This window comes from Amblyomma americanum, chromosome 11 (genome assembly GCF_052857255.1).
Source record: "Amblyomma americanum isolate KBUSLIRL-KWMA chromosome 11, ASM5285725v1, whole genome shotgun sequence".
In the NCBI taxonomy this organism is placed as follows: domain Eukaryota; kingdom Metazoa; phylum Arthropoda; class Arachnida; order Ixodida; family Ixodidae; genus Amblyomma; species Amblyomma americanum.
This window is the reverse complement of record NC_135507.1, coordinates 34251073-34278557: the sequence shown is the minus strand read 5'-3', so window position 1 is coordinate 34278557 and position 27485 is coordinate 34251073. Positions and strand designations below refer to the sequence as shown.

Below are 27485 nucleotides of genomic sequence, written 5' to 3'. Positions count from 1 at the left end.
CTCACCATTTGGTAAAATGCGGAGTAATGCAAGTGCCAAACAATCCTATCCGGCACCGCCCAAACGCTCGGTTCATTTGAACGTAGCTGGCTCTCTTCGGACGAAGCACATTCGCGGTTCGCTTTCCGGCATGGTGATGTTAAGCTCACTTGAGCTGTGTTAGCGTCTCTGGTTCCGCGAAATTATAAATTCGCTTCGCAGCCCAAAAAAGTAAGTTCGTTCGAACAAAGTCAGCTTTCTGTAGTTGAGCGAGACCTCTCGACTCTAGCGAGGTTAAATATACAACAAGCAAGCCCGTTTGCGCGTGCTTGTGCCACGGTACGACTGTGTCCTCCCAAAAGCGACAGGCAGCTCCCGAAGAGCCTTAGGCCTACTCGCTCTTACACTTCCGGGTGCCAACAAAGGGCCAAGGACAATAGCTAGAACACAACGCCACGAGGAGATACGTCTCTGCCAAGGTGACCCTAACGCGAACGGCGCCTACCGCTTCTCGCGGTGTCGCAGCGCCCCGGTGCTTTTCCTGTAATCACGACTGCAATCCAAAACAGCTGACTACGGCACCCGGCTCCCAGAGCCAAAGAGACAGAACAGAGAATATTTACAACTATGTACAAGAAAAATCGGGCCACCCTTCAGGCTTCCGCATTCACTCGCTTCTGGCTTGCTGTTCTCCGTGGACGTCTCGGTCTCGCTCTCTATGAGCGGACCTCGTAGGTTCACCTTCCACAGGTGTACCGATGAAGTGCTCATCAAAAGCTTAGCATGCACGGCAATCCTCCCATGCTGCTATTACGCTCATCTCGCTGTCAAGAAAGCATCTTCGCCTTGCTAGCAACTCCGAATTCGGGTCCGGCCTAACGCTGTTCCAAATCCGGGCGGGCATTCCACGAACCGAACTGACTGCCGTCCCTCGTCCCAAGAGCTTGCCACACGTTGGGACGCCATTGTGGAAATACGGGGGAAACAAAGCCTTTCGCCCCGCCCGCACTCCCACTCCGCGGATGCAGCGTTCCCGCTCGCTAACCGCGGAAGGGTTCGTGCTCGAGGGACAAAGGGAAGGGACGACACAGCGTTAACACTCATATGCTATTTATTACACTTGCAATTAATACACAGAGTGGGCCAGCTAGCTACAAAACATCAACGAGGCATTCCTCGGAAATAGAAGGCTACGTAAGAAGGACTTCCGACTTACCAGCTGGGGCAGGGGCGCGACTTCGGAGGTATCGGCGGCGAACGTTTGTATGCGCCGATAATGGCGGCCGGGTTTTCCCGTGCGCGCTGCATTCTTGGGGCAAAGCCATTCCCTAGCATTTGCCGGGGAAGGCGACCAGAGCGCGCGTTTGCTGCGCTCGCTTCGCTGCCTGGAACCAGAAGTCTAGCGGCAAGGCACAACGGATCCCCGTGCGCCTGCCGTGGAAGGTGACGAGAGCGTGCGGCTCCAACCGCTCACGACTCTGGCCGGATCCCGAAGGGCCTCTCTCCGGTTCCGCAGAATTCCGCGTAACCTACGAGGTGGCGCTCACGTCGCCGTTCCCTTTCCCCCATGAGGGAGACTTCCCTCCTCGCCCAGCCGGGGGCTGTCCGTCGCGACGGCCGACGATGAAGATGGGCCGCATCGAAACGGAGGGGGGAAACAGGTTCTCCACAAGATGCCATGTTACAACTGTACAGGGTGCTTTTTCTAGGATTTCTACGATACAGCTTGCCAGCAATAATCAACACAGGCAAAACGAATCTACGCACAATACAAAGTCTCCAGGGTCAAGTGCTCCGGATCTGTCTAGGCCTGCCTCAGAGTGCTTCAACAGTGGCTACGATAGCAATCGCTAGAGACCACCTTGTCAAGACCCACATTGAAATTGAAGTACTCAGGACCCATATAAGGCATCTAGCCAGGAATCCTCGTCACCATTTAGCCTCTCTACCAGCGGACAGGCCACACACATCTTTCAGCCAAACGATAACTGCATATGAAGAATCATTGCCAGCTTGTTTCACTCCGGCTGCGAGACCTTCGATCCCTCCATGGTGCCTCGCTCAGCCAAAAATCAACCTCAATAGGAGAGACATACGGGAGATGCCTTTGCCCTGCAATGGGTGTAGTCAGGCTGATGATGATACACTTCGTCCGTCAGTATGCACTCCCCACTGGACGATCTCATTGTGGCGCCAGTTCTCCCGACTACATTTGTACAAAATATGTGACACAAACGTTTGTCGTACAGCGTTCCGGGTGGTGTCATACGATTTCTCGTTGCATATTGATTACATATTAGAGGCTGTAGCCTCCAACATGCATAATCGCCGGTTAGAATCCCGGTCGCGAGCTACAGCTTCCGGCAGTGACTCGAAATGACTACATTGCACCTTAATTTGTATGCCTTTCCAGACTCTACCTCCGTTCATAAAGCATGGTTCAGGTGTCCACCGATATGGGAGACAGCTACTGCGCCATTTCCTTTCCTCAAAAACCAATTTCGCATCAAGATTGTGATGCAACGGCTCGTTGTACAGCGTTCCAGGAGGTTTCACACGTGCGCTTGTTTGCGTAGGTAGGGCCATACTTCGTCGCTGGAGCGTTCCAGGTGGTGTCACACGTGCGCCTGTTTGCGTAGATAGTATCATACTTCGTCTCTGGATTTCACTGCGACAATTTGTGCGTGGGCACGTGAAATGAACAGTGAAGCATCAACGTCTGCAACTTCGACATCAGCACCACCCGAAGTGAAACATGGTCGTCTCGCAAATGACAGCGTTTGTAATGCAAGAGCCCTTTAATGCTTTCTCGTGACGAAACTTCTCCGTAACACTCTGCGAGAGATTAATATGGTGCTCGCGGCAGTCGCGACACGGCGCCACCATCTGCAGAAGTGCATCGTCCTCAATTCACCTCCTTTTTTGTAAATATTTTTTTTTCTGGCTGGCTGTCCGAGAATCTGGGCGCTGTCGCGACCGAGAAGGAAGCCCTCCGCTGTTATGTTTATAGTGATAGCTAATATTTACAGCGCCTTTGTGTCTCATATACCTGCGGGCAGGCATGATAGTACTCCTGGAGTGTGTGCCAGATTATTTCATGATTGTTGGTGAGCGGCGTGTACGATGGCGGCATGCTTAGCAACACGTGGCGTTCGTACTGTCACGTAAAAGTCAGACTGTCGTTCGCCACACCAGAGTGCGAAGTACCCACTGCTCAGCCGACGAAACCCCGAGCATGATTGTGGGCAGCTTCGTTCCCGGGATTGTCCGAATGGGCCGGGTGCCAGTTCAGGTTCATCTCCTTAGTATGGGTGTCCAATTGAACCCTGCTAGAATGCTGCATGAGGTGGATGAGACGCGGCCCCTATCATAGTTACGTATGGTCAATTTAGATAGATGGGTGGATGGAAAAAACTTTATTTGCGACAAATTTAAAGTGCTGTTGACCATTACGGGTCACAGGGCACCGTGGTCGATCCTAGGTTCAGGATGCCGCGATGGAATGCTGCCATCGTGGCTCGGCGTACGAGAAATCGATGCGCTTCCTCGTCCTGGCTGGCCAGCAAGTGCTCCCACTGCGTCACACTAGGGTAGTCTATTCTAGGCTCTAAGTCTGCCTTAGGGCAGGTCCATGTGACATGCTCTAGTGCAGGTTTACCCTGGCACCACGGACATTCATCTACATATTGTGTAGGGAGAGTCTTGCGTAGTTTGTGCAGGTGCGGGTAGGTACCGGATTGTAGTCTGCGCCAGTCTACCGCCTCTTCTTTGGTAAGCCCTTTGTGTGGGGCTGGGTAACGTTTCCGCTGACCCCTGTAATGATCGAGTATTGGAGTCGCTGTTCATTACGTCAGCGTCTGTGTAGGCAATGGCTATGTCCGCTCCCTCCGCGGTTTCGGAGTTTTTCGTGGCTCAATCACCGCGCGAATTTCAAACGCGTGATTCCTCGTTGCACAGTCGGCTGCGTCTCCGTACATCACTCCTCGTTGGTGTTTGCATCTGGCGTGTAGGACAGCAAGAGGTGCCGCAGTGTAGGGTTGCGGTGTAATTTCGACCACATGTATATTTAACTTGCACTGACATCCCACAGCACACGGCTGCCTGCAGTCGTATTATTGAACGTGTTGACAGCACGTGTATAGAACACCCACCCCGTTCATCGCAGCGTACACTATAGCTGCATTAAAGACAAGTATCCTTCCCTCTGGGCTGTCTTTTTCTGCGAAATTCACTCTTCCCACATTCCAGGAGAAGCAAGCTCAGAGTTGTCAATCACCCAGCTTAATCTCCACATGCTTCCTGAGGCATTCGGGCAAACTATCATCCGCCCACCTAACTTTATGCCACCCCCAGCTACACTTGCCTTCGAGAAAGAACAGTGCCTCAAGCTATTCTTTACAGCTGCGCAGGCCCCTACGGCTTCCAGTACATTCTATGTACGAGATGTTTCTTCTTTTTGTACAAAAAGGTCTGTTCTCCCTCTAGTCTCCGCTTTCTTACCATGTTGCCTGAAAGCTATCGTTCCACAGTTTCACGTGTCGTGCACGCTACCCCGCTTCGGGACACCTGGGATCTGTACGGACACTCTTCCGAACCCAAGAACGTTTTTGTTGGCTGCGGATGTGTAATGTGACAAAGTATGAGGCTTGCTGTACCCAGTGTGCGAGTCACAAACGCCTCACGGCACTGTTCCTGGTCTACTTCTTACTGTGACGCTTCCAATACCTCGTTTTGAGAAGGTAGACGTCCTGGGTCCTTCTCGCAAGTATCATACATGCAACCTCCGGATCATCTTCTGCACTGATTAGAACCCTCGTTACTGTGAGACGTGCTCTCCCCTCGGCTGCTCCATGTCAGGTCTCCGTCTTTCTGCTGTCATCCGTTTTCCTATGTTATGGCCCCGCGAGTTTTGATCAGCGACCGAGGCCGCCACTTCGCCATCGACGCTGCCACACTACTAACTCCTCTAGTGGCGCCATACCGCGGCTAAACTGCATTTCCTGGCAGTTGGCAAGCCTTGAGCCATCTCGGGGCTAGATGCTTTGTCATCTTCATTTGTCGTGCTGCCTGCTGCCTTGCGCGTCCCAACACCTTCTTGCGCGTTTAAGTAACGCAAGTAAACCAGCCCTGCTTACGTCAACCGTTTCTCGGCGACAATATCGTCGAAAAACTCTTTCGTTTGTGCACATCGCAATTCAGACGTTCTACCCCCAATCATCCACAAACTAATGGTTTAGCAAAGCCATAAAAACTCTTCCTTGAACAAGAAAAATCTGTAAATGCTGTTCAAATCAACTCTGCCCCACTACTGTAAAACAATGACAGTCACAAGAATTGACGTTAACATGTTATGCTTAATTACGCTACGACAAAGACATATTTAGTCATTAATTGCCATGCGAAGATAATCTGAACTCCACCGAAAGTCATAATTATTTCCTTTGTTGCTTACAGGTCTGTACGCAATGACAACAAGAGCTTTCGCTCTCAAAAGCAGTAGCACAAATGCGTCACAATATACCTTGCCCATATTTGTTTCTCTTAGAGCAGCTAGGACAAGGTATGTACTTGCTATTCTCTTCTTAATAATGCGGCATAGAGATATAGCAGGTGTGGCAGGTTCAATGTAAAAATAAAGAGGACAGATGCCATCAAGCTTATCTAGCGAATTGGAGTGACCCTCTTTAAAGCGAATGAATCAAAATTTAAGCACGCACTGCCTCAGAGACGATCCTCATGATAAAGAAAAGCCGAACAGACCTATGAGTATAAAAGTCCGAGCAACGCGTGAACCTAAGACAGCAGCAGCGCTAATATTTCAATTCATTTGTCCCGCAGCACATCGCATCCATGCACCGGCATGCTCGTGCGTGTATAAATTTAAAACACAAGTAAAACAAGTCAACAAAAATATGTTCTAAAGAAGAAGGAATCTGGATTAGTGAGATAAAGTAAGACTATTGTTTGGGCTAGCTGGTTCATGATGACAATAAGGAAACGGTGCAACCAATGGGGACAGAAAAGACGAAAAAACTACAGGATCAACTTCACTTGAAACTTAGTTTATATCCCATCTAGCCTGCCTTTTTGTGCGAAAGACAAGCCGTATCAAGGATGCAACGACCTATCAATACCTCTTAGAATCACTACCGACGCAGTACATCTGATTAGCAAACAAAATACCATAAGCGAGGTATGGGGAGCAATTCACTGAGCAGTTATTTTAACCTGGCCATGCAGAGGAACAAAACAAAACGGGACAAAGGAGCTAACTACGCTACACAAGCTGCTGAGGTTCAACACAGCCGAACCAAGTATACGAGCGAAAGCAAAGCCGGCAATATTTATAGCGAAGAATGGAGTGACGTCATTGCCACGCCATCGCTCGAAGTCACATCAGGCGACGCGAATCTCAGCTCTAAACGTCAAGGTCAAAGGGCATGTGCCTACTGGTGAGTGGTTGCTGGTCATTAGCTGTAACCATGCGATACAGGAAACCACGCCTATGGGCAGCGAAACACAGTCATACACTGTAGTCTTGGGGGTACGTGCTTGGTTTGACCTTGGTGAGGCTTCAAGGTCGAACGCGCGAAGCCAGGCGAAACTGTGTTGTACCTCGAGTAGTAGAGCTTTCGCTCCAAAAACGAACAAGCACGACCAAGGCAAAAACACCCTTACTAATCAGTAATGATAAAAGGCAACCGCCTGAAAAGACGTGTCGGATGAGTAAAAAAACACGGAAGAAAAAGTTTAAAAATAGAAGGTTCTGAAGCAAGGCCATGTATGATGTTATTTTTAACTCCTTTCTTGAGGACCTTTGACACTACGTTACAGCCTTGTCTTCGTTAATTAAACTGCTATGCAGTCCGGCTTTCTTCCTGGTAGCCAAAGTGGAAACGAAGCGAGCACTGAGAAAAAATTGAGAATAGGTAGATAGGCGGTGAGAAAACAACCGACTGAAACGCTGCTTTTCCCCCAGTGCTATGAAAAAAAAAACACTAGAAAACGATGCATCAGCAAAAGTTACAACACGCACATCTCGAGGGGACAGCTTCTGCGAAGACAAGAGCACAGCGCAAGGGTCGTGCATCGAGAACCGGCGGCGTGCTCGGAATTGCCAGCAGTAAAGACGGTTGTCCCCGCACAGTCATCGTTTCATTTCTCGTGCGTAGCTTGGCGATCGCATTTGCGCTAAACCTCCGGATCGCCCGTAGTAGGCACGGGACTGAATCACTTCTGATCTGCGAGTACGACAGATATGATAACCATCCGTTACCAGCGCATGTTACACTTCAACCGTGCATGTTCAGAGCTATAGCTGTTGAGAGGGCAATGATGATAAGCTTGATAACAGCAGGCGGGAATCCTGTAGATGAGCTCAAGGGGCCTCCGCGTGCTACCACGACGGATGGTAACTTGTTTGTGTGGCTATAAAACCAAGGGCTTGCATTATTATACTCCCCCTCCAGCGAGTAATTTTCTATTGAACTGCCACAAAAAGTACGCATTTTTCTGAAAATTAAGCTGAAAACATTACTGGGCCTTACAGGAACACCCTTTCATTGTTAGCTGCCCTTTACGAAAGGTTCTTATGAATTCGCCCCTGCATACAAGTCCACAAGCTCATCACACATAATGCATAGCTCGGCCAATTTTGGAACCTACATTTTTGTTCTTTTTTCGTCATTTTTGTTAAACTAAGTATGCTACAAACGTTACCACTGTAGAGAATTATGTGCAATATACTTCTCTAAAGCCACACACAGTGCGCTTACATTTCTATAAGCAACGACATCTATTAATCGCTGCTTTCGGCAAAGGTGAGAATATGTTGACGGTACTCCCTCCCACCACTAAGCCTTAATATTTCTTTTTACTTATGCATCTTTACGCTTACTCACCATAAGACGTTCGCCAGGGTGTGCCGGTATCCCTTGAGCGGAAGCCTCGTAGGCACTGCTCTGGGTCTCCGTTGCGGCCTGGGCATCTTGGGCGAACTGCCAGACATCACTCAGGGAGGGTGTGTCGTCTAAATACAAAAGATGGTCGGCAGCACGCATTTCACACAAGGGCACGCTTGACCAGGACACACACCCGCACAGAAGCACACGCTAAACCACGCTCGTGCCAGCCATCCGAAGCAGCAGGTAGCACGCCTGAACGCAATACTGGAGCACGAGAGCTCGCCATCGTAGCGAAGCTGACCGACTTCGCCTTGTCGTCCGACGACGATCGGCGAAGCCATAACCGACGGAGTCAAAACGTAATGCGTAGCGCTGCTCCGTCGCCTGTAGCTACGCTGGCACACGACGAGCAGCTACGAAGCGTGCGGCCAGAGCCGCAGCGAGCATGATTCGGCAAGCGAAATTCCCGCACTGCGCTGCCAGGTAAGCGCCGTCATGTGCGTTTTGCCGCGATAACGAGCAGCGAACAGCAGCGATAGTCGCTTGAAACGAAAAGAAGGCGCGACCAAGCTCGTCGTGCAGACGCGCCGCAATCACTGTAGAGGCGCCGCGATCGACAGCGATCCTAGCGGGCCAGGGAAGCTGATTGCAATTTATTTTTTCTTTACAAAAGCGCGCCTTGGATTTTTCTTGTTCTAGACATGTTACTGCCAGCAGCCAAATTATGATGAGCAGGAGCAGTAATTAAAGGCACACACACGTATGCTACGACGGTCAAAAATTACATCGGCTAAGCTACTCCTGTACACGAACAACTGAGTGAAAACTAGTTCCGAACAAGCGCAGTCAGCCGCTGTTGGTCCTGCTGAGCCGGAGTACCCGGGCTCGAACCCTACCGCGGCTGCAAGCCAAAAGCCACGCGTTTGACTTTTAGCCGACGGAGCGGAGGTGTGGCGAGTAAATCATACCACGTGAATCTCTGTTGAGAGGCGCCGCAGCTGCGCTCGCTCGGAGCCTCGCCGCTGCTGTACCACGTGACTAGCAGGGGTGAAACAGCTGCTTCGCTGGCGCTCTGTCTTTCTATGGATGAGGCGCGCGCCGGACAGACTGCGGCGTCAAACCATGGCTTTCACTCATATCGCTGAGTTTAACCAGCGCTAAACCTCTGCTATTGTTTAGACCGAAAAGCTCTACTCCTCCAAAGCTGACCCTGAAGGTCATCTGGCTCTTAGATTTGACCTCTAACGGGAGGCGCGCCGCATGTGCATGGTCGCGCGTGGCAGCTGCCTCTATCTTCATCTTTCCCTTCGTTGCCACAGCTTCGCGGCTGCTGCTCGGCCGCTGCTCCTCGCCAGCTGTGGCACGTGATGTGTCACGTGATTCTCTCTTGCGCTTGGCAGTCACGTCCGCCGCTGCGCCGAACGCCGCTCTGGACGCTCGTTCTTGCACTTGTGGCACGTCATTCACCACGTTATTTGCTCGCGCTGAAGTCTTCAAACAATAAAGGTGAACCAAAGCTAGACAGTGTCTCACCATGCATAGCAGAGCTCTCGCTCTGTATATCCTGGCTCGGCTGAGTTGAGCCACAGCCAATTTTTGTTACTTTTCTCCAGATTTACGCAAGTATGGTGCCTCTTGGGCCAAGCTGGAAATAAATTCTCTCATCTGGCGTTTGATGCGGATTTTTCAGTGTGCGGAGGTATCTAGTAGACTTCGCGATAACTCACAACACGTTAGGTATATACAATGTGGCAGTCTTTATTTACACACTGTAGACAAGTGAAAACAAAAAGCTTGCCTCCTCGTAAAGTATTTTCTGGTTTTGTGAAACAGATAGCCTTTCAACTGTGGTTTATTTAACATTTGAGAAAATTAGGCAAAACCCAGCAATGAACTCTCAGGTTGCACCTTTAGAGCTGTTATATATTATTGGCGGCGCAAAGTTTACACAGCATACGGCACCATTCATTTTGCAACTCGGTGCAGGCAAGGTGATAGAACTACCCCAAACCAAATTTATATATTACCCCTTTTCAGACCCGCGAAACATATATTGCCAAGAACGTTTTACTGCTTGCACGTACGAAATTCCAGGCAAATAAATCAGAGAACAAAACTCGAGAACAGAGAGCAACTAAAATTTTCCTAAACAAAAATTTTCGCTGCAAATTTCCTGCAAGCAGTCAAACTGCCACTATCGTTCGTAACTGATGCGTTCCTATTTTCATAGCGCTCTCCCGACACAACTCTTCCTTAAATCTGTTAAACGTTCAAAAATGACACAGGAAATGCATGGTGGTTGTGACTAAAAAGTAAAAGGGGAAGAATCCCGGGCTTTTGCGCTAGCCGTTCCCGCTTCATATCGACGTCCAGCGCCATCTTAGAACAACTATGTGCCATGCACAAATATAAAGGTCATTACCCACGAAGCATGTCGTTCGGAGGCATCTATATGTTAGCATAGTTCAGTGTCGGTAAGTTCGTGGCCCACACTTCATTGATGCATGAATTATGTCAGATAATGAATTAGCTCTGAGCTCCATAAGCAGTTGAGCAGCTAAAACGAAACTATGAGAAGAAGCGGCACTGGTCCTTCTCGTCTTCGTCAGTGAGGCGCTTGCCGCAGCCGAAGGCCGTCCCGAAGTAGGGGAGACTGCGCACTGCAGCGCCGCAGTTGATGCCTGTGTTGCAGAACCGGAGGCAGTAGGTGAGGAAGAAAATCTGGTCAGGCGTGTAGAGCTGAAGCCTGCCCGACCAGTCCAATATGCCCAGCTGTTCGCCCGACGTCAGGGCACTGCAGGAAAGCGTGAGTTGAAGTAAATAAGCCAACATTGGTGGTACCGGTCATTTTAAAGGAACGTGGTAACTGCATACATATACAGTTCCTATAAAAAATGTTATAAACTTTTTTTGGAACAGTCAATTGAATTTCCTTTTGCAACAAAATTCGAATTTATTGCTTTGATAGGTGGAGTTGAAACTGGAACGCTTCTGTCCTACATTTCTATACAAATTCGTGACGTACAGCCCCCATCACAAGTATACAGCCCAAGGGGTTTGCTTGCGAGGACTTCAGGGCGCATGATTATGCATACTCAACGACTGTAATCCCTAGAATGATAAATGGCTTCGAGTCCTCAATCCTCCCAAGCTTTGTAATGCTAGATGTTCTAAGGAGCCCCGCTAAACAGCTTAGAAGCAAACATCTTGGGCTGTATACTTATGACGGAGGGTGTACATACCGAAAAAGAACCTGTGATCGTTGAGTGAATGGCGATGTAGACTAGCCTCAAACATCAGCACCAAAAAATTAATGCCATGCAGTTTTCAAAACCTGTAGGTAGCCGATATGCCTGTATTTCATAGATTACATACTTTGTGAGCTAACAAAATTTCTATTTTCAGTGAAATCCACCTGTTCGCGAAAGGAGGTTCGTACTAACTAAACATAGTCGAACGTATTTTTCCTTTTTTTTTTCAGTGTTCCTTCAAAAACTGCACGTGCCAAGGGAAGGACGCAAAGCTCATGACCCCGCCTGAAATGGCTTAACTGTGCGTAGCAAATGGCGAACAGGTGAAGGCTACGCCTTAACGATGCCTAACAGAAGTCACACAGATGAAGACACCTTAACGATGCCTTGTGCATAGCAAATGGCGAACAGGTGAAGGCTACGCCTCAACGATGCCTAACAGATGCCAGACAGATGACACCTTAACGATGCCTAACAGGTGAATACAACGCCTTAAAAATGCATAAAAGGTGAAGACTATGCCTTAACGATGCCTAACAGGTGAAGACTAGGCTTTTACGATGCCTAACAGGTGAAAGCTACTCCTTAAAGGGGCCATGAAAGCCTCTTTTCACGCATACCATGCTTATCACATTTAATTCTCAACTTGTTAAATTAAAATTCCCCCAAGTTTCAGTTGATTCTGTGCGTTAAACATTTTGAGTACGAATTTTTTCCGTTTCTTCTGCGAACTGCTTGCTGGTCTGGCAACATCTGATCGCTGACGTCCGAGGGGCATACCCACCCCACGTCGTCAGCTTCGTACGCGACCTGAGTGATCCTTAAAAAAGCGGACTTGCTCGTGACACCACTTTTCTTATTGTTGAGGAAACAGAAATCGATGGACCCCTGCTTAATTTTTTGCGCTCATAAACATGTTATTTTTAAGTTATTAGTGTGGTTTTTTTTTAGCAGTCAAGTGCTCCCGTATGTGAAAAGCGGCACGTGCCGTGCATGCCTTCGCCGAAGTGCGCCGTGAAAGCGGCTGCGTTTTATAGCTGGCTACCAATTTCTTGTCAGCTATTCATCGGCTCGATAATTAAACTCAAATTATCACAAGGTGGCACTAGATTAACCTTAAGGCAAGAAAGGAGCAGAGAAAAGTGCCGAATGAGACGACTTCCCCGCTACATGTGTGCATTTGTAAGTCATACATGCATTCCCTTTGGCTCGTAGAACCCTTTTGCAGGAACCAAGCTATAGCCGCTTGCAAAACCCTACGCAATTCGAATGCTTTCACTGCCCGCACCGAAGAATAGTCACCGCCGTCTAAATGAGTGCTTGAAATTAATAGTACATCATTTAGCGTTTACTCTGCGTGCGCATTGTGGCCTAGGAATGCGACGATCACGACAACTGCAGCCCCCGGCGGCACTGGGGTTGTTTACATAGCTGTGCACAAACAGTACTGCTCGTTTGCTTGGCATAAAACGCAAGGTGGACTCTCCTTATCTTGAATATTACGTAGTATTGCTCACAAATTGTAGTTTTACTCATTTACACACTATGATAACACTGCAATAAGCGCCGCTGATGATATATCGCCTGCTTGAGAAACGCTTCGCGTAGGACCTGCGCTTCCCGCTCATTGTATCTGCTTTCTCTTATGCCATCAGTGATTTTAATACGCTCTAGCTAAAAATACGTTCGGACATTATTTGAATAAATGAAAACAACAAGATTTCTTGTCCACAGTCGAAGCTGACGGCTGCAGCCGGCTGCCTTCAGCACATGCTGTGCAGACCGGGTCACATATCGGCACTTCCCCCTCACTGTACTCGCGCCCTGCGATGTAGGCAGTCTTCGCTTTGAGGGAACTATGGCCAAAACTACGCTCGACAGCTATTTGCAGGCGCTAAAACTTGCGAATTCGCTCTCCGCAATCGCCGAAATCGCACACACGAATCCTGCGTACTCGCCAGGCCTCGTCACGAAAGGGGCCGGCGGTACCCCGTCGGCCGAAATTCAAGCATCTGGCAAGAGTTCCCCGCTGATTAGTAAGAAAGTGTGAAGATATGAAATGCAGATGCTCGTTTCGCTTTTTTCTAAACGGATAAGGCACACAAACGCAGTTTTTCGGGCCGTCTATCCACCCGGCGTGAAGCTTTCGCTCGGCCGCACAAGCCCAGGCGACGAGGGACGAGCGGCACCGTCGTGCGGCGTTTTCTGCCCGTGTCGCTCAATTGCCTCGGCGATAGGTTCTATGCGCAGGCACCAAATGAAAGAACATCTTCGCTGGTGCACGCACATCGCGTACGTCGCCGTGGCTAGAATGATCAGGACCAATAAGTTTTAAAGGCCTTAAGTTTATAGAATGTCATACCAGCTAGTCCCCCACCACACACTGCCAGTTCCCACTAAGTTCACTCTTTACTCTACTGCGATACGGGTTCGTTGGTCGTGCTGGCGTCGTCGTCGGTCTAGCTTGACAGGCCAGTGCGTCTGCGATGGCATTTGCACACCGACCAGCCAACCGATCGCCGTCCTATCGGCCTAGTGTAACCGGACCCTATACCTATACCGAAGAATAACTGCGTTACTATTATCAACGCTTTAGCGGCACCAGTCACTCATATATGGGAGAAGACTGCTACTTCGATCGCCCGCGGAAGTATAGGGAACAAGAGACCTCGCTGCGCACATTGCAGCAACGAGAGCAAGAAGACGACGTTGCTTCCTGTATGCCCTGGTGACGTCACGACAGCATTCAATATCGCGGTCACTGCCCGTGGGAGGAGTTTCCCGTTCTCAATTTCGATCGCATTTTTTGGAATATAGAGCACGTTCAGGGCAGCCAAATTTCAGAAACTGAATCATAAGCTCTTGTATTAGTTACTGAAGCACAAAAATGCAATATGAACAACGACCATGTCATGACCCGTTTAACGATGCCTAACAGGCAAACACAAGGCCTCAACGATGCCTAACAGGTGAAGGGTAGATCATTGCGATTACTAACAGATGCCTAACATGTGAAGCCTACGCTTTCACGATGCCTAACAGGTGAAGATTATTCATGAAAAATGTCTAATAGGCTAGCCCGACACGTGAAAGCTATGCCTAGGCAATGCCTTACAGACTATGCCTATTAGGTTATGAACGCCTCAGCCAAGTCTACGGCGGCCTACCCAGAGTCGTTCTTATAGGCGTCCCAGGCGACGCGCAGGCTCGCCACCTGGAGCAGGTTTTCGCCGTTGACACTGCTGCACCTGAGCCTCTTGTAAAGCTGCTGCTCGGCGAATGGACTCATCCAAGACCTGGGCTGGCCTCCTTCGATTCGGATTCCCTGCGTGTACCAAGTGCGCTATAGTTATTGCGGGAAACGCACAGTGTTTTAGTGCAGCAGGGACATGAAAGTTTGACGGGTAAGTTCAGGTTGCTGTATTCGGGATCACAATTTCCTGGCCGCGAATTCTGTAACCTGGAAGTAACCATCCTAGAATCAAACTTTATATATAAATTCACGGCATCTCTTCCTTCCTTTCTTCTTTCACTTCCTCATTTATCCCTTCCCTTACGGCGCGGTTCAGGTGTCCGTCGAGATGTGAGACAGATGCTTCCTTTCTCTTACGGCGTGGTTCAGGTGTCCACCGAGATGCGAGACAGATACTGCGCATTTCCTTTCACCGAAAACCAGTTATGATTATCTATAACTTCAAGGTAGCTTCCTTTAGACTTAATGAGAAGCCTGGAAAACTCATTTACCCAAAAATTAAATTCATGAAGGAATTCTTAATTTAGTTCGGCAAACATGCTTTTGGTGTGAAAGCGCTACTTCACGCGGTCATAGCCATCCAAGAATCCGGCGTCGTCCCTGACCTTGAGGGTGAAAAAATAAAATGAATACTGCCACGTAAGCCGCGTCTTGGTTGCGAGCCCGCGGAGGCGCGAACAAATCAGCTTCGCCTGGTCGCTTGGCCAACAGCTGCTTGACCTCGTTTACAGCATATATTTTTATTCTTTAGTTAATTATCAAAGGATAAATATCTATCATTGAACATACTACCTGCACAAACAAAGTGTCAGTCAAGGATTTGAAGATTGTCCTGCAAAACAAGTTGATGGAATGTTTTCCCCAGAGTACCATTCCCATAGCTTTTTTTAGCGGCCTTTAAATAAGCCTGCGAAATGCGAAACCTACCACTGAGAGCTGCTGGTGCAAATCTCAATCGTAAGTACAAAACACAGGCGAGGCCCCACGCAGGACAGCTTCCCAGTGAAAATCTAATTTTGTTCTCGGAGATGCGGCTTGTGAAGTTGAAATAGCACCACTGTTACGCGGTAGTTTTTTTGCAGGTTTCATTTCAGACTGGTCAAATAAATCTACATAAATGGTACCCTGGCGCAAACATTCCAGCTGGCTGTTCTTGAAGGCGATCTACGACTTCCGAATTCACGCTTTAATACTTAGACCAGTGTTTCATGGTTCATGGTTTATGGGGGCTTTAGCGTACCAAAGTCACTCGGGCGATCAGGGACGCCGTAGTGAAGGTCTCCGGAAATTTCGACCAGCTGGGGTTCTTTAACGTGCACTGACATCGCACAGTATATTTACCTCTAGAATTTCGCCTCCATCGAAATTCGACCGCCACATTCGAACCCGTGTCTTTCGGGTCAGCAGCCAAGCAGCATAACCACTGAGCCATTGCGGCGGCCTAAACCAGGGTTTAGATAGGTGCCTAATTATAATTTAGTAATCATTAACCTTTAAAACGATAACAACCTGTTGACTAGGCTGTGCGACTTTGAACATTACTCAGTCTGTTTTAAATCTTTCTTATATTTAGCTGGAGTGCCCTTAGCTTTATATTATTTAGTGCTCTGGAACTAAAGCCTCCAATCCCAAATTTCGCTTATGTTTCTTTGTCCGAAGCCTACGGCAGATGGCAACCGTGTTGTGGCCCACCGTGTTGTGGAAAACCTGCCAGCAGTCTTTATGGCCATTTAATAATAATAATAATAATAATTGGTTTTTGGGGGAAAGGAAATGGCGCAGTATCTGTCTCATATATCGTTGGACACCTGAACCGCGCCGTAAGGGAAGGGATAAAGGAGGGACTGAAAGAAGAAAGGAAGAATAGATGCCGTAGTGGAGGGCTCCGGAAAAATTTCGACCACGGGGGGTCTTTAACGTGCACTGACATCGCACAGCACACGGGCGCCTTAGCGTTTTTCCTCCATAAAAACGCAGCCGCCGCGGTCGGGTTCAAACCCGGGAACTCCGGATCAGTAGTCATATATGCAAAACACCTTATAGCTTAACAGTCTATGAGGTAACGGCTGGCTTTAGAAATACATTCAGCACTTTCAGTGCATTAAGTACAGGAAATACATACAGTACTCAAGTGGTTGCGCCCGTCTCTGTTACTTAGTGTTCTTCAACATCTTGGTTAACTTCAGCAGGGGTGCCTGGTATATGCTAATGCCCGTTCCAAAAGTTATGGCCATAGCCTCGCGGCTTAAAGGGGCTCGGAAACACTTTCCGAGGAGAGGGCATCAATTCGCTCAATCACTACATTGTGTCATGAACACTTCAGCCAAATAATAAACTTCTACACGCAGCAGAGGACCCACAATCACGAGCGAAAGTTGGCGAGCCTTTCCCGGCGACTTTTTCATGCTGGCACCCTCCTCCGTCGCTCGCATCTACGCATACATGTTGAGAACTGGCTATTCGTTAGATTCTGTCAGACGTCAGGCAGCTACCCCGGTCGCGGGCTATAAGCCGCTTATCTCCGGCGGGTCAGGAAGCTCTCCTTCGGAGGTGGCGCCGGCGGAGGAGCGCAGACCTTGCAGCGTGCAAAATGTGACCAGAGGAAAGGGAAAGGCGCGGAGACGCTGAAATTCAAATTTTGGCCAGAAAGCCCCTAACCCGCCGCGGTGGCTCAGTGGTTAGGGCGCTCGACTACTGATCCGGAGTTCCCGGGTTCGAACCCGACCGCGGCGGCTGCGTTTTTATGGAGGAAAAACGCTAAGGCGCCCGTGTGCTGTGCGATGTCAGTGCACGTTAAAGATCCCCAGGGGGTCGAAATTATTCAGCAGCCCTCCACTACGGCACCTCTTCTTCCTTTCTTCTTTCACTCCCTCCTTTATCCCTACCCTTACGGCGCGGTTCAGGTGTCCAACGATATATGAGCCAGATACTGCGCCATTTCCTTTCCCCCAAAAAAACCAATTATTAATATTATCAGAAAGCCCCAGGTGGTGTAAATTATTCCGGAGCCCTCCACTACGGCACCTCTTTTTTCCTTTCTTATTTCACTCCCTCTTTATCCCTTCTCTTACGGCGCGGTTCAGGTGTCCGCCGATATGTTTGACAGATACTGTGCCATTTCCTTTCCCGAAAAACCAATTATTATTAATATTATGACCCCATATAACTCTGTGTTTACAAAACGCATTAAAAAATCCTTCCTGGACAATACTCTTGAAGAGGCGTGCTTTAATATCCCAGGCATACCGCAACTTTATCAGCTCCCCTTTCAGAGCCCATTTAACTTGTAGAACCTCTTCGCTAAACGCGCGCTTCGAGCTTCACTCACGCGGAGGTCGAACATCCTCAGCGCTGCGTCGAGGAAGGCTGTGGCCAGGCCTCCGAAGCTGGCGGCACGAAGCACCCCCGCCTCCTTCTGGGCGTAGAACAGCGGCCCGGCGAGTGCAGCATGGGATACCTCCACCAGGTTGGTCAGGTATGCGTACAGCACTCCCTGGTACGGCGAGGCAAGCCAGTACTTCTCTTCACGCAGGAGCCCAGCCGCGCCCTTCTCCCGCAGTCGGTGCCCGGCTGCCGTGATCCAGTTCTCCAGGAATTCCTGCTCCACGGTTTCGTCGCGCGCAAGCCGTGTAATGCCACGCACATTAAAATACCCTGTTCTCGTCACGCCACTGTCTGTAGATCTTGTTACAACGGAAATCGGAGATTATCAGGATATTCTTCATTAACGATTAGCCGCTGCCATTCATAATCATAAACAACAATTCTATGAAAAACTAAATTTGAGCGGGAAACCGTTGATGAACGCAATTTTTGTCATATAGTGTAATCTTTCACTGTAGCAGTCAGTATATTCTCAGGTCACCCAATGTCAATCTTCAGCTTTTTTTTTCTATTAACGTTCTTGCTATAATCAAAAGCGTTCCCCATTTGTTTTTTATGGACGTCTTAACTGTTCGATGCAATGGATGGAAACAGATCAAATAAAAGATTTCATACACGTCAGAAGAATGTACCATTACCTTCTGTATTTCCACAAGAGTATCTTACTATATTCCAAAGTTCAGAATTGTTTTGCGAGAATGTTGAACATGCAAGTTCTCCTGTAGACGCGAGCTTAGTAGTAATGGAGAGGAAGGATGGAAGGAAGGCCTCAGACGTTGCTGGCACATACACACAAAGGGGGAGTGGCCAAGACACAGGCGGTTAATTGCTGGATCCAGGAAAGTTTTGACAGGAAAAGGAGTGGTAATAGGATGTAGACTGATAGATTGGAAGAGAGAAGGAAAGGGGTCATGTTAACTTGGAGATTGAGGACGGGACAATGGCTTAATGTGCATAATAGTATACAATGCCTGTAATGTTTCAATGTCGTACTGACTGAGAGCGGGAAGAAGAAATATTGTAAAGTACAACTGTATCTTACTGATAATCTGAGTACCCAAAGGGCAGAAACTTGGAGGCTAACGAAAAGGGTTGAGCTCAAGTTAAGGACAACGCACAGAGCTATGGAAATAAACATGATAGGTGTAACGTTAAGAGACCGGAAGCGGGCAGAGTGGGTGAGGGAACAAACGGGGGTAAATGACGTCCTAATTGAAATCATGAGGAAGAAATGGGCTTGGGCAGGGCATGTACCGCGAAGGCAAGATAACCGCTTGTCCTTAAGAGTAAAGGAGGGGTACCAAGAGAAGACATGCATAGCGGGTAGCGGCAGAAAGTTAGGTGGGCGGATGAGATTAGGAAGTTTGCGGGGATAGGGTGGCCGCCGCTGGCAATGGACAGGGTTATTTGGAAAGACATGTTAAAGGCCTTTACCCTGCAGTGGACGTAGTGAGGCAGATGATGATGGCGATGATGATTTTGTAGAGCATATGTAGCACAGAACAGACAACGAATGCCAAGTGTAGTAACACAGCAGCTCGCTGTCTTTGTTTTTAATGAATCTTCAAAGAAAACGGCGCTACAGACATGAACGAAGACAGCAAGGAATCAAATACGCCGCCCCACTCATGATTCTGCGCCCCCGTATAGATCCCCTGTTATCTTTATTCACAAATGGCATTCTTCTGGGCTACTTGGTATGCTTCCATTTTTGGGCCAGCGTGAACATTTCGCGCCCTTTTCTTTAAGAACACCAAACAATGAGCATCGTTTTCCTTGTGTTCCGCGTTCTCGTCACTTGGGGCATTCTCAACATTTGCTACAGATATGGCCATACCTTTTTGGGATCGTACCAGTAGTTGGAGAACGATCCCCAACTCTGATCTTGAGGCGGGCCACCGCTGCTCTCCAGCTGCTCCATCCAGGCCACTACTCTGAGGTCGCGAAGCCTTTGCACCATGACGCGCCTCGTATGCTCGTCTACCCACGTGGTCGCCGCCAGTGCCCTCTGCGTCTGCGCGGTCAGACCTCGGAGGAACCTGTCCACGCCTTCTCTGCGCTCCGCCGCGAAATCCTCCGCGTCGCTCATGTAGTACAGCGCCGGGCCGAACCAGGCTGCGGCCGTTTCGAGGCATCGAGACGTCTTCAGCATCCGCGAGCCGTCCTCGCTGCTCGTGACCAGCACCCTCGCCTTGCGCGATGCCATCACCACGCATATCTGGGCGAACCACCAGGCGATGTGCTCCAGGAGCTGTCGCCTGCTGAACTTGCCCAGCAGACAGTCCGTGGCGGCCAGGAAGTGGCGGTCGGTGATGTAGACGCCGCTTTGCGCGACGATTCCCGAGGATTTGAAGACGGACAGTATGGTTCTGGAAAGCGGGTAGCCGTTCAGGTTGCTGAAGAGGGACTCTAGACGCGCGACCGTCGTGTAGACTGCTTCGCGGCCGGTCTCGTTGACACTGGCCGCAAGAGTGGTCAAGACCGCCCGTTCCAGGACGAGATGTGCGGTCATAGTCGCCTCGCTCGGCATCGGTAACCCGTAGAGCCTGCACGGTATTTGTATATTTATCATACCCTACAATCCTGTGGCGCCTTCGCACGTCTACTCGTTTTAACTACGTTAAAGCCCTATCAATTTTTTTTCACAGCACCTCCGCTATTAGTACCATTTCTCACAGGAAGCCTTCGGCTATTCTGGCGTATTTAAGGGAGTCCCACGAAGTGGAGTAGACTTGAGATACTACATTAACTAGGGCGAGGGAACAAACCCGAGTTAATGATATCCTAGCCGAAATCAAGAGGACGAAATGAACTTGGGCAGGACATGTAATGCGAAGGCAACAATACTGCTGGTACTTAAGCATAACGGAGTGTATTCCAAGAGAAGGCAAGCGCAGCAGAGGGCGACAGTCTGTTAGGTGGGCAGATGAGATTAAGAAGTTTGCAGGCATGGGGTGGGCGCAGTTGGCAAAGGACGGGGTTAATTCGAGAGACATGGGAGATGCCTTTGTCCTGCAGTGGGCTTAGTAAGGCTGATGATGATGCTGATGACCAGCCAGATTAACTACAAGGGATGCGTTCTAATGAGTGATTACTGCCTTATTCATGTCCAACATTCTCAAATAAAAATTTTGTATATTGGAAAACTGTAAGGTACTCGCATAAAAATATTGCAGATAATGGTCCATCATTCTGATATGTAGCAAAATATTTCTTTTATAGTGCTTCCATCGATCGCATCGTGCAGTCAAGACTGCCATAGAAAACCAACGGCAAACGCTTTTGAGGATAGCAAAAGCGTTAATAACGAAAAAATTCAAGCCTATCGAAGCGAGATCTGCAGATATATTGATTGTTAAAGTGAAATTTTATAATGTATGAAAAAACTGCACTCAAAAACATTGTTCAAAAACGTCTTTGTCTAGAATGTTTGGGTATGCCAGGCAACAATGGTGCAACGTACTTTTGAATCTCCTTGTAGTATGCTCGCCGACCTCCGTTCTTGTCGAGGAGGTCCACGAAGTCCAGCCAGGCGGCAGCCATTCCCGTCTTGCGAATCACCAGCATCGGTGGGTTAGCCTTCCCGCCATTGTTCTTCAACACGACCGTCTGCAGCATAGAGACCGAGACATAAACTCTCATCATCATCATCAGCCTGACTATACCCAGTACAGGGCAAAGACCTCTCCCATATCTCTCCAATTAACCGTGTCCTTTGCCAGCTGCGCCCACCCTATATGCCCGCAAACTTCCTAACCTCGACCGCCCACCTAACCTTCTGCCGCCCCCTGATGCACTGCCTTCTCTTGGAATCCACTCCGTTACCCTTAAGGACCAGCGGTTATCTTGCCTTCGCATTAGGTACCCTTCCCAAGCCCATTTATTCCTCCTGATTTCGACTATGATGTCATTAACCCGCGTATGTTCTCGCACCCGCTGTGTACGCTTCCGGTCTCTTAACGTTACACCTATCATTTTTCTTTAAATAGCTCGCTGCGTTGTCCTCAACATGAGCTGAACCCTTTTCGTTAGCCTCCACGTTTCTGCCCCGTAGCTGAGTACCGGCAAGATACAGTTGTTGTACACTTTTCTCTTGAGAGATACTGGTAAACTGCCATTCATGATCCATATCACCTCGTAATTATCCTTGCAGTTATTTCCCTCTCGTGATCCGGATCAGCGGTCACTACCTGCCCTAAGTACACGTATTTCCTTACTACTTCCGGCGCCTCGCTGCCGATTGTGAAGTGCAGTTTCTTTGCTATAGACTGTGGAACATTACTTTGGTTTTCTGCATGTTAATTCTTAGACGTAAAACTCTGCAGGGATCAATTGCGCTGCATTTTTATTTTTGCGGCCTAAGCTTTTTGCGCTCGAATTGATTCGTTCTGAGGAAATTTTGTCGCAGAACCCGAATTTTCTTGCGCTCCTCAGAGAGGCTGCAAGGTGTTAAAAAAATTGGCAGTGGGTTAACTTGGCTAACCCTGCAATTAAGCGAAAAGCTGCTGCACACATGGTTACTCTCCGCGTGGCTTCACATCACCCCATCAAATGTTCTTAACGTCAAAGGTCAACCCAAAGGTCACCCAATGCCAAAGGTCAACTCAAGATCATGGGTCAAGGTCAGGGTCAGGGTTAGACACCATAAATGCACCTCATTGGTCATACACGGCTATCCTTGGTTAGGCTGAAGGACGTTCCAAGTCGCTGTGCTGCCTACCCGAAGTCTGCTTTACTTAGCGCAATGAAGCTTTTCGCTTGAAAACGCGTCTATTGGCAGAGCCGCTTAGGAAGTTCGCTTGCCTGAGACCAGAGCTCGAGTCCCCAGAGCACGTCCAGCTTGACTAGCACAGCGAACGGGTGGGCACTGTGCCTCGTCGCCGACTCGTCGTAAGGCCACGGGATGCCGATGGACGCCGCGAAGCGGCGCACCATGCGCAGGCTGTCTGCGTCGTCGTCCTTCTGCGCTATGCACTTTTGGACGAACGCAGCCGCGGCTCTGCGACCGGTGCTCACAGCCTCCTCCTGGCGACGAAGCGGAGAAAGAAGACGCAAACTCGCGTTTCACTCAACACTACAGTGCGCTGGACATGTCCAACATTCTCGGACAAAAACTTCGAAAATTGGAACATTGTAAGATAGTGGTGTAGAAATCTTGAAGGTAATGGTCCGTTCTTTCGATATGTAGCGAACTCTTTCTTTTATAATGTTTGGTTTGGTTTGTGCGGGTTTAACGTCCGAAAGCGAGTCAGGCCATGCGCTACGCCGGAGTGAAGGGCTCCGGAAATTTCGACACCCTGGGATTTTTTGACGTCCACTGACATCGCACAATACACGGGCCTCTAGAATTTCGCCTCCGTCGAAATTCGACCTACGCGGCCGGGATCGAATCCGCGTCTTTCGGGTCCATCGCTAGCATCTAGCAATTAATCACAAAGTGAACAAGGAAGGGAAAACCTCGGGGTGCTTGCCAACATTTCAACAGGACTAGTCTTCGTCTGCGACTTTTCTTCGTCTTGTCTTCGCGTGTATACTTCCTGTAGACAAAATTCTACTAAAAGTGTATGGCCATAAATCTATAGACTGTCTATAGACTGCCTATGTAATTTGTATTGCATATAGAGTAGTCTATAGGGTTGTGTCTATAGGAAGTCTACTAACTTATAGACAAGCCTCTGTGGACAGTCTATAGACTGTCTATGGAATTTGTATTGTCTATAAGGTAGTCTACGTGGTTTGTTTATAGAAAGTCTATAAGCTTTAGAGACAAACATCTGCAGACAGTCAAGGGACTGCCTAAAAAAGTTCATAACGTATAACTTACCTGGTCATGCGCAAACGAGCCATTGGCATCATAACGGCCACCGCTGATCTCCTTCGTCAGGAACCACGCTGCCTTCAGCGTCCAGGACAGCGCCATCTCTTCGACGAGGTCCCGAGCCAATCCACTTGCGGGCGACCACAGCGAGCAGACATAGGCGTCGAAGTCTGCGCACGGGTCGATCCGGGTGTCGAGTCTTCTCCGGAAGAACGAAGCGTGCAGCTTGCAATCGGCCGAGGCGCAGACCCCGTGGTCGTCGGCTCCGAAGCGCTGGCCACCCGACAGTGGAGAGTAGCGGTAGTACACCGCCACAGCCACAGCGACGGCCAGGACCAGGAGCACCGTGGCGAGAACTATGCATTCCGCCTGCCTCGAATGTGGCGACTTCTTCCGTTTTCTTTTCTTCAACTTCTCGCTGATCCAGCTCGCCTGAGTCAGTTTTACACAAGAGAAGGGAGGTCATGATCAACGAAGCCCAGCTGTCTTGTAGGATGCAACGAGACTGGAAAGGATGGTTTGAGTAGATAGGTGGGCGGTGTGCATGGAGGGAAAAAAACTCAGGAGAGAGCGTGATGTCATGACGTCACCGCCTTAGCAAACCAAATGCTCATGAAGCCATTCTCTCCCCCGGTTTTTCGCTCTCCGTGTCAGTCCCTAATGTTTTGGTTTCGTATGTTCTGGTGCGCGCGCCTCATGGCGGTGGCGACGTCTACTAATGCGCGTGCGCAGTGGTGATAGAGATCTCCGCACCGTGTCATATGGTGTGATCCCATGAGGAACCAACTCTTTGCCTTCCACTTTTTTTTTGCCCAGGCTTCAAGGTTAACGCAGGACGCACCCTCCTGAGTTTTTTTTTTCTTCTCTATGGGGCAGCGGTGCGGATTGGTTGAGATGGATGAATGAACGCCGAGACTTTAAAACAGGCTGGTAGCGGGTGCCGCCAGGCCAGAGGATATTTTTAAATATTCTTTTGCCGATATGCTGGTAGCGGGTGCCGCCAAGACAGAGGATATTTTTAAATATTCTTTTGCCGATCGGTTCAAAGCTTTTGATCTGTTCCGATCTGTTCAAAAGCTACAATCTTGAAAATTATAATTTTTGTTTAGAGATTCCTGTTGCAATTACGTTGTGCCTGCTTTGAGCCCCGAAATTATGTTTTTATATCACTACCCTACTTTTAAGGCACCAATCACCCATCCGTTTTAGTCGAACATCTAGAGCGTATGCATTCACATCACCCTCCTTACGCCAACGTACTAAGGCCACTGCGCAATGGCTGTGCTTGCCTCGACACCTAGATGTACCGTACTATGTTTAAAAAAATGTATATTTTCTTTCTTGGGATTTACCGCAAGTCTGAATACATGGACGGAGCTTCCACTTCGAAGCGCATGATGACACAGCATCAGCTAGCGTCATCAGTTCACCGCCAGTACAGAATAAGGCGTTACTTGGGAATATTTTCACCCGTAATTGCAAGAAAGCTACACAGTGCAGTATGCTGCGCGAACATGTTGACAGTGACGAACTACGCTTCCTACTTGCAGTAAAATGGCTTATATAATGGTTGCCTAACTCAAGCCGACCAGTGCCGACGGCCTAAGGAAATCAGGAAAATTGAACAAATATTCAAAAATTTCATTGGTGTCTCTGAATGATCAACATCATGATAGCTTTTGTTCAGGTTGTCCAGACTTCAGGAAAAGTCAGCTTAGGTATTACAGAAGTAAGATTACTAGTAGGATAATACTTAAACATGTTCATAGGGAAGAAAATACAATGGCATTTAACTTGTTATGGTGTCTCCAATGAGTGCTAATGCTCTCGCAATTCTCCCGCCATAACTCCTGTTGGAACCAGTCCTATTGTCCTTATATGGTATGCATGATTCATCGCCTTCTAGTATGTTCGAGCAGCTTATAGCCGATTATCACATGAGATTGCACTAATCCCACCGACTAATCGTCACTAAACCACCTTGATCCGTTTTCTGGGGTTGGCCTACTTTCAAAAACTTCGGGGCTCCTTTAAAGTTTTCGGGGTGGTCCAACATAAAATAATTACAGGGGTACACCTGCCACAGTGAGCAGGTTGTGATGACGTCACAATGTCACGTGCCTCTATCGACCAATCTGGACGATCCATCAGGGGGGCATGTTGTGATGAAGTCACAGTCATGTGACCTCTCTAGACCAATCAGAGGATTTTGTTACGGAGGAACTGGAAAGTGCATGACGACGACCTAAATGCTAATGCAGTATTAATCAATTTTTTATTTAATCATTTTGCCATATTTCTTTATCGAGAACTACTTTCCTACTTGAAAGAAGTGAGCACAGTATACCCGAGATATTCCGGCTGCTAGCAGGTGTTTCCTAAAAGCGCGGCGAAGTAGTGCACCGAGAGAGACCGGTTTTCTTACCAGAGGGGTGAGCCCCAAGTTGCTAGTGGTCTTCTTTTCGGCGCTGGGAGACTTCCTGGACTCCGGAGAAGTGACCGATGCGGACACCGTCGAAGTGGGTGACGCTGCTGTTGCCGCTGGCTTGCTCGTGTCCGATGGTTTTGCGGGTGTACAAGAGGAACGCCGTTGGTCCTTTCCGTCCATCTCGAAGTTAGCCAGGTGGTTCTCTTCCGGCCTGTTCCCCTCAACACCAGTCGCGGCGTGCTCACCACTACTGCGCATGTGCGCCCTTGAATACGCAGCGGTGGCCAATGAGCGGCGGCTTGGGTGACGCCTTGAGCGCCCGGGCAGCGCAGAGTGCGAGGAGGAGCTGCGGTGAGGAGGCGTCGTCGATTTTGCCAAGATGTAAGTCGACGTGTCTTTTCCGGGTGCCGTTGCATGACCTGGACGAAGACGACTTTAATGTTCTACAGCGAAAACTCTACTAGGCTAGACCGAAACGATGCTTCGCTGTGTGTCGCTGGCGGTTAGCAACAGCGCCTCTAGCAACCGAATCTGCGTGTATGGTCTGATACAACTTTGCAGTGAAGCTCCGCCCACATTCAGGCCCGCCGCACAGAATTCTTCCACGAAAAAAAAAAGTAGTTCGTCCTTAAACCTTCTCTTGTTGCATAAACAAGAAGCCAATAACAATAAAAAATTATAAGCTCTAGAATTTCGATAAATGGCTCATTTAACTAAGCCTAACATTAAAAAGCTGATTTCGTTTACTGTTGTGATTGGCTAGCGGAGTAATACAAGACGCTGCGGACCGTGGGCCAGTTTCGCAACTGCTGTTTTCTTTTTTAGGTTGTATCCGACTTTAGCAACACGTGATCGGTTTGCCGAGCTCCACGCGTTGCCGCGGCGTAGCTCCGCTGGATTGCTAGACAAAGATAGTATATAGGCATGTTATAGTTATATGGTTAACCATGACGACGTCATAGTACAGTAATGAGCATAATTAGTAGTAAACATACGAACGTCCACATGTAATACGTCATTAGAAAGAGGAAGCTTAGCCTGATCAAGTGGCACTTATTAGGCAGATTAATAACGGTCATTAATCAGTCGATATGTGCGTTCCTATAGCAACGGATAACTACAAATGCTAAACATGTGACGTCATCCTCAGCTTGACCATGAAAAAAAATTTACCGAAATGCAAGAACAGCAATGGCTGAACGGATGACGTCATATACGGTATAACGCAATGCAAGTCACGTGACGTAGCATGACACCAATGGGCGCGTTGAAAAGGCGTCTACCGAGGCTGCTTTCGCCACAGACTTCGGCGCGACAAGGACGTAAATGAAGAAGCGGTCGCTACGAAGAGCTCTAGTGCTAATAGTTGTCCGGAACGCGCTCATAGTTACCGACGCCAAGCCGCGTCTAGTTGCCCGACACACCAGAGCTTTCGATCTTTAACGAGGTTCGACAATAGTTAAACCGC

The 27485-nt window shown here is 48.8% G+C and overlaps 1 protein-coding gene across 1 annotated transcript; it reads right to left on the bottom strand.

The window, feature by feature from the left end:
• Positions 1-10451: 10451 nt before the first annotated feature.
• Positions 10452-26414, bottom strand: LOC144109551 (neprilysin-2-like). The gene is made up of 8 exons (XM_077642376.1): positions 26015-26414; positions 23596-24021; positions 22575-22796; positions 21235-21380; positions 19609-20317; positions 17716-17985; positions 14302-14459; positions 10452-10677 (listed from the first exon to the last, which is right to left on the bottom strand). Exons 1-8 carry the CDS (start codon positions 26273-26275, stop codon positions 10452-10454), a joined length of 2418 nt encoding a protein of 805 aa, XP_077498502.1. The 5' UTR covers positions 26276-26414.
• Positions 26415-27485: the final 1071 nt, after the last annotated feature.

Coding starts and splice junctions, on each gene's coding strand:
- LOC144109551 (XM_077642376.1), bottom strand. CDS start 26,275: ATGCGCAGTAGTGGTGAGCACGCCGCGACTGGTGTTGAGGGGAACAGG. Junction 24,022..26,014: donor ACTTGGGGCTCACCCCTCTG/GTAAGAAAACCG, acceptor AAACTGACTCAG/GCGAGCTGGATCAGCGAGAA. Junction 10,678..14,301: donor GCCTATAAGAACGACTCTGG/GTAGGCCGCCGT, acceptor GCTTTCCTGCAG/TGCCCTGACGTCGGGCGAAC.